Source organism: Chiloscyllium plagiosum, chromosome 13 (assembly GCF_004010195.1).
Source record: "Chiloscyllium plagiosum isolate BGI_BamShark_2017 chromosome 13, ASM401019v2, whole genome shotgun sequence".
Lineage (NCBI taxonomy): Eukaryota > Metazoa > Chordata > Chondrichthyes > Orectolobiformes > Hemiscylliidae > Chiloscyllium > Chiloscyllium plagiosum.
Window position 1 is genome coordinate 46377205 of NC_057722.1, and position 7903 is coordinate 46385107.

Consider the following 7903-nt stretch of genomic DNA (forward strand, 5'->3'; position numbering starts at 1 on the left):
CAGTGATTAAATTCACTCCATGTGCTATCAAGAAATGGTTGGAGGCATTGGATACTGCAAAGACTATGGGCTCTGACAGCATTTTCGTAATAGTACTGAAGACTTGTGATCCAGAATTGACGCACCCCTAAAATTGTCCAGATATGCCATCTGCACAAAAAAAAGATAAATACAACCCAGCCAAATAGTGCGCATCAGTCTACCCTCGATCATCAGTAAAACGAAGGTGCTTGATAATCACTCAATGGCAAGTATGATTGTCCACTGAGGAAATGGTCACTGGTCATGGGATCCTGGACCTCCTCTCCAACCACCATTTGGCAGATATTTCTGGGAGGTGTAATTGGTCCTTGGCCTTGAGATTGTTAGAATCCCTTTTTCTCGTTTCTTTTCTCTACTTCCTACTGCTGACGGGTGTTCTTAAAAAATTATATCCCTTCATACAGGAGCTTCCTCTAAGTCAATTTTTTCTGAATAAGGGTCTCCCATATGTTAATATCTATGGTGCATTTCTTGAGGGAAACCTTTGGGATGTATCGAAATGTTCCCATTGTCCTCTTCACACTCAAGTATCTTGCTTGCACTGGGTGAACACGATTTGCATTCGTGGTCAGAACTCAGACACCCGGAGCATGCAGCCAGCCCAGTGGAGTTGGGTTTTGATTGATCATGGCCTTGATGCTGGTGCTGTTAGATACTTCGAGGATGCTGTTGTCAGTATGCCTGTCCTCCCAGCTGATGCAGAGAATCTGTCTCAGACAGTGTCAATGGTACTTCTTGAGGTGGCATCTTTATGCAGTCCAGATTTGGAGCCATATAGAACAGTTGGAAGGATGACAGCTTTACACACAAGGACATTGGCATCAGCACAGAAGTCACATCGAAGACTCTCTGAAGGCATTGTTCACAGATTTGATGTGATATTGAAGCTCTGCATCAACGTCAACCTTAGATGAGAGGTTGGTAAGGGAAATGTTGCATTTTTGAAAGGAATTACCTCGAAGTGAAGGAAGGTATCAACAACAGCACTATCAAGCAGCACCTACTAAGCAATAACCTACTCCATAATGCCCAATTTGGATTCCGCTAGGGCCACTCAGTTCCTGACCTCACTATAGCTTTGGTTCAACATGGGCAAAAGAGCTTAATTTCAAAGGTGAATGAGAATGACTGTCCTTGATATCAAGGTCGCATTTGACCGACTGTGATATCAAGGAGCTCTGGAAAAATTAGACTCGATGGGAATCAAAGGCCCAAGCTCTACTGGTTGGCATTCAATTTGCAATTGATACAAATCATCACGCATGGAACCAGAGAAGCAAAACCAGAGAAGCAATCAGTTTGCTTGCAGCTCCAAGACTGAATCCCTCACTGTCTGACACACAGTCCCTGATTGAAGGACTTGGTGCTAAAAGCCACAAACCTATCCCTGCTCCCAACATTCACATGCACATTCCATCCCACCAACCTGTGGTCTGGGTGCCAGGTTGATCCTGGGTCTTTGGTGGGTTCATTTCCATCAGTGCTCCCACTGATGCACCCTGCAATAAAATTCTATCAGTCTGAGGGCAGCAGCTTTGATGGATAGAATTTCCACACCCCCTCTGGGGTATTTGATTCTGGGGAAGACATGTTGCTGTCCACTCAAGCGCTTGATAAGTATTTAAAAATATTGGCCTTTTCCAAAGACAGCAATGCAGAGATCCTATCAGCTCTCCAGGCAAAACCCAGTCAACTGGATTAAATTCCACCCTGCAAAAGCACCTAATTGCTACTAAGAATTTCCAGATATTCGGAATTGTTATTGGTCGGTTTAGGGGTGAAGAGATAAAGATATTTCTTTTTCATTTTAGATCTGAAACTTACCTTCCACTTCTCTTTAGGCAGGAGCTTTACCACCACTATGTCACCATTCAAGGCTCTATTTCGGGAAATGACACCATTGATAAAAATATCTCTGTTTCCATCCTGAAAGGAAGAATATTAAAGGAATTAATGGCAAAAGCAATAAAATCAAGACATTGTCAAAGAACATTAGATTAGTATTAGAGAACTAGGTTGCACAAAAACAATATCAAGTTATACAGGGGTAGATAATGTATGGCCATAACCACTAGTCAGTTGACAATGCACATCTGTGTACATTTAATCTAATTTGGACAGTCTTGTCAGGGTTCTTCCTAAATCTGAAGCAGCATCATGCCATTAAAAAAAACAACAGGCACCCCAAATCACTTTCAATAAAAAACAGAATTATCCCAAGCCAATGGAATAGAGAACACTTCAGACAAAGAAGGAAGGACACTAACTGATGAAAGTAATTCACCATTCTGTCATTTTCTCAGTTACAACCGATTAGAAGACACAATATATCTGGGTCTGTAAACAATTCTGGAGCACAGTTGAGCTGAACCACTCATCATTCCCTTGATATCATGAAAAAGACATGAAACTTGTTCCAAGTAGCTGCTTTACATGAGGGAAAGTTAAGCCAAGTGGATTGAACTTTACCTTGCTTTGCTGCTCCTAACCAATCAGGGAGTAACACAAGAAAGACAGAAATACCAATGTTCATATTCACTGGGAGGATCAAATGTAAAATCACAACTTTCTACCTGATGATGATTTTGCAGTACTGACGAGGCCAGTTTCCCCATTATCCATACAAAGAAAGAGCTTACTCAAATACAAGAACTCTACATAATGGGAAAACCTTATTTCACATTTACACAGAATAATCCCACCACCAAATAATACATTTATACCCATAAAGCCAATGTATATAAATTCTTGTTAATTTTGGGGATGTGACCTTTACAACTCAGTGAGTATTTATTGCCCATCCCTAAACGCTCTGAAAAAGGTTACGATATTTAGAATATTTACAATATTTATACGATATTTACGATATTTATTCCCTACAGTATGGAAATAAGCCCTTGGGCCCAACAAGTCTACACCAACCCTCCGAAGAGTAACCCACCCTGACCTATTCCCTTATTTCTCTACATTTCCCCTGACTAATGCACCTAACACCATGGGCAATTTGGCATGACTAATCCACCTAACCTGCACATCTTTGGATTGTGGAAGGAAACTGGAACACCCAGAGGAAACCCATGCAGACACGGGGAGAATGTGCAAACTCCACACAGACAGTCGCCCGAGGCTGGATTCGAATCAGGGTCCCTGGAGCTGTGAGGCTGCAGTGCCAACCACTGAGCTACCGTGCCACCCCATGAGCTACCTTCTCGAACTGTTGCAGTTAATTTAGTGTATGTGGACCCACAAAGCTGTTAGGGCAGGAGTTCCAAAATTTAGACTCCAAATCAGTGAAGTAATAGTGATTATATTTCCCACTCACTGAGCTGACATGGAAATAATCCTATGGCACTTTACTTTAAGAGATGCTACACCTGCCCAATTACATTGGACTTTTTAATCATCCCTTTCAAGTTGAACACAATTCACATGTACTTCTTTCAAGTAAGTATTCTGCTGCGTGGTTTCCCTGACATTTTTTTACTCTTTCGTGGGATGTGGGCAAGACTAGCAAAGTCAGCACTTGTTGCTAATCACTAATTGCTCTTGAACAGAGTGGCTTGTTAAGCAATTTCAGAGCACAGTTAAGAGTCAACCATATTGTTGAGAGTCTCAGAGTCATATGTAGGCCAGATAAAGTTGGCAGATTTCCTTCCCATAAAGTAATTAGTGAACCAGTTGGGTTTTTACAACAATCACTACTGACACCATTACTGGCGAGCCTTATAATGTCAAAACGTTTGTTATTTGAATTTAAATTCCACTAGATGCCACGTTGGCATTTGAACCCAAGCCCCTGCAGCATCAGCTTGGGCATATGGACTACTAGTCCACTAACATTATGACTATGCCACCAACTCCCCTTGCCATTAAACCAGCATCTCCCCATGGTATGGTGGAGAGACCAACTGTAGATTGAGTGACCTTTATGCATGAGGTCTCTATTCAGTCCACAAGCTGTAGCATAAGCATATTGTCATTTAGCATGTTAATTCTCAATTATGTTACCACTATGATGTTTCAGTCCTTTGCCTGCTGTTCCAATTAAATTCAGCCAAAGCTTCATAAACAACACATCATCTTCCTAACTGACATCTACAGTCTGCTGAACTCAACAATTTTAGATCATCATCTCTATTTCCACTGGTTTTTCTGGCTTGGTTTCTAACACATCTTTTGTCTTCCTTCATTTTGCATTTGGACACCTGCTGTTCAGTCATTTACACCTTATTTGCTCACATCTTTGTTTCTGCACTTTATCCATTCCCACAAAACAATTTGCTATTTAATCTTTTCTACCTTCTATCTAATCACAAACCTGCTCTTTGTTCTTCCTCCACATCTCATTTCATTTTTTCAAAGCACATGACATTTCCCTCTTTCCCATATTTTGATGAAGGGTCAGCACCAACCTGGAACAATAGCTCTGTTTCTCATCAAACAGGCTGCCTAACTTGCTATGTACTTCCAGCTTTTGCTGTATCTTATTTGCACATAAAGCCATACTTAAAGTGATGAATGGCTGCACATTAATGAAAAAGGTAACACAATTAACATATTGGCTCAGAGTCATAGAGATGTACAGCATGGAAACAGACCTCTCGGTCCAACCTGTCCACGCCGACTAGATATCCCAACCCAATCTCGTCCCACCTGCCAGCACCTGGCCCATATCCCTCCAAACCTTCCTATTCATATACCCATCCAAATTACTTTTAAATGTTGCAATTGTACCAGCCTCCACCACTTTCTCTGGCAGCTCATTCCATACATGTACCACTCTCTGCGTGAAAAAGTTGCCCCTTAGGTCTCTTTTATATCTTTCCCCTCTCACCCTAAACCTATGCCCTCTCGTTCGGGATTCCCCCATCCCAGAGAAGAGACTTTATCTATTTATCCTATCCATGCCCCTCATAATTTTATAAACGTCTATAAGGTCACCCCTCAGCCTCCAACACTCCAGGGAAAATAGCCCCAGCCTGTTCAGCCTCTCCCTATTGCCTCTCCCTGGCAACATCCTTGTAAATCTTTTCTGGACCCTTTCAAGTTTCACGACATCTTTCTGAAAGGAAGGAGACCAGTATTGCACACAATATTCCAACAGTGGCTTAACCAATGTCCTGTACTCAATATTCTGACCGACAATGGAAAGTATACCAAACGCCTTCTTCACTATCCTATCTACCTGCGACTCCACTTTCAAGGAGCTGTGAACCTGTATTCCAAGGTCTCTTTGTTCAGCAACACTCCCTAGGACCTTACCATTAAGTGTATAACTCCTGCTAAGACTTGCTTTCCCAAAATGCAGCACCTCACATTTATTTAAATTAAACTCCATCTGCCACTTCTCAGCCCTTTGGCCCATGTGATCAAGATCCTGCTGTAATCAGAGGTAACCTTCTTTGCTGTTCCACTACACCTCCAATTCTGGTGTCATATGCAAACGTACTAACTATACCTTTTATGCTCACATCCAAATCACTTACATAAATGACAAAACGTAGTGGACCCAGCACCGATCTTTGTGGCACTCCACTGGTCACAGGCCTCCGGTCTGAAATTGGGAGGCATTTTGCAGCTGTACAGGATATTGGTTAAACCACCCTCTGTCTTCTATCTTTGAGCCAGTTCTGTATCCAAACAGCTAGTTCTCTCTGTATTCCGTGAGATCTAACCTTGCTAACCAGTTTCCCATGGGGAACCTTGTCGAACGCCTTCTTGACGCCCATATAGATCATGTCTACCGCTCTGTCCTCATCAATTCTCTTTGTTACTTCTTCAAAAAACTCAATCAACTTTGTGAGACATGATTTCCCAAGCACAAAGCCATGCTGACTATCCCGAATCAGCTCCGTGCCTTTCCAAACACATGTACATCCTATCCCTCAGGATTCCCTCCAACAACTTGCCCACCACCGACATCAGGCTCACTGGTCTATAGTTCCCTGGCTTGTCCTTGCCACCCTTCTTAAACAGAGGCACCACGTTAGCCAACCTCCAGTTTTCCAGCACCTAACCTGTGACTATCAATGATACAAATATCTCAGCAAGAGTTAATGGGCCCAGCAATCACTTCCCTAGCTTCCCAGAGTTCGCGGGTACACCTGATCAGGTCCTGGGAATTTATCCACTTTTATACGTTTCAAGACATCCAGCACTTTCTCCTTTGTAATATGGACATTTTTCAAGATGCCACCATGTATTTCCTACATTCTATGTCATCCATGTCCTTTTCCACAGTAAACACTGATGCAAAATACTCGTTTAGTATCTCCCCATCTCCTGTGGCTCCACACGAAGGCTGTCTTGCCAAACTTTGAGGGGCCCCATTCTCTCCCGAGTTACCCTTTTGTCCTTAATGCAAAAACCCAATGGACTCTCCTTAATTCTATTTGCCAAAGCTATCTCATGTCCCCGTTTTGCCCTCTTGATTTCCCTCTTAAGTATACTTCTACTGCCTTTATACTCTTCTAAGGATTCACTCGATCTATCCTGTCTATACCTGACATATGCTCCCTTTTTTTTCTGAACCAAACTCTCAATTTCTTTAGTCATCCAGTATTCCCTATACTACCAACCTTTCCTTTCACCCTAACAGGAATATACTTTCTTTGGACTCTCGTTATCTCATGTCTGAAGGCTTCCCATTTTCCAGTTGTCCTTTTACCTGCGAACATCCGCCCCCAGTCAGCTTTTGAAAGTTCTTGCCTAATACCGTCAAAATTGGCCTTTCTCCAATTTAGAACTACACCTTTTAGATCTGGTCTATCCTTTTCCATCACTATTTTAAACTTGTTTCTCAATTTCCCTCTGATTATGAGGTCCATAATACAATAATGTGATCATCCCTTTCTTATTTCTCAGTTCCACCCAAATTATGGTCGCTGGCTCCATAGTGCTCCCCCACTGACACCTCAGTCACCTGCCCTGCCTTATTTCCCAAGAGTAGGTCACGTTTTGCACCTTCTCTAGTAGGTACATCCACATACTGAATCAGAAAATGTTTTTGTACAGACTTAACTAATTCCTCTCCATCTAAACCCTTAACACTATAGCAGCCCCAGTCTATGTTTGAAAAGTTAAAATCCCCTACTATAACACCCTATTATTCTTACAGATAGCTGAGATCTCCTTACAAATTTGTTTCTCAATTTCCCTCTGATTATGAGGTCTATAATACAATAATGTGATCATCCCTTTCTTATTTCTCAGTTCCACCCAAATAACTTCCCTAGATGTAATTCCAGGAATATCCTCCCTCAGTACAGCTGTAATGCTATCCATTATCAGAAACGCCACTCCCCCTCCTCTCTTGCTTCCCTTTCTGTCCTTCCTGGAGCATTTGTATCTTGGAATGTTAGGCTGCCATCTCTGAGCCATGTTTCTGTAATTGCTATGATATCCCAGTCCCATGTTCCCAACCATGCTCTGAGTTCATCTGTCTTCCCTGTTAGACCTCTTGCATTGAAATAAATAGATTAATTTATCAGTCCTACCTTGTTTTCTGCTTTGTCCCTGCCTGCCCTGACTGTTTGACTCACTTCTGTTCTCAGCTGTACCCGTCTCAGATTGATCTCTTTCCTCACTATCTCCCTGGGTCCCATCCCCCCACCTTACTAGTTTAAATCCTCCAAGCAGTTCTAGCAAATTTCCCTGCCAGTATATTAGTCCCCTTCCAATTTAGGTGCAATCCGTTCTTCTTGTACAGGTCACTTCTACCCCAAAAGAGATTCCAATGATCCAAAAGTGTGAATCCTTCTCCTATATACCAGCTCCCCAGCCATGCATTCATCTGCTCTATCCTCCTATTCCTGCCCTCACTAGCTTGTAGCACTGGCAGTAATCCAGATATTACTACCCT

General features: G+C 42.3%; 1 protein-coding gene across 2 annotated transcripts in view; it reads right to left on the bottom strand.

Annotated features, from left to right (window-relative positions):
- The window catches only part of dis3l2 (DIS3 like 3'-5' exoribonuclease 2), a 300765-nt gene that overhangs the window by 256475 nt on the left and 36387 nt on the right, over positions 1-7903 (bottom strand). For both annotated transcript variants that reach the window (XM_043702288.1, XM_043702289.1), the window contains one exon: positions 1867-1968. In XM_043702288.1, the coding sequence (XP_043558223.1) occupies positions 1867-1968 (102 nt within the window). The remainder of the gene's footprint in view (positions 1-1866; positions 1969-7903) is intronic.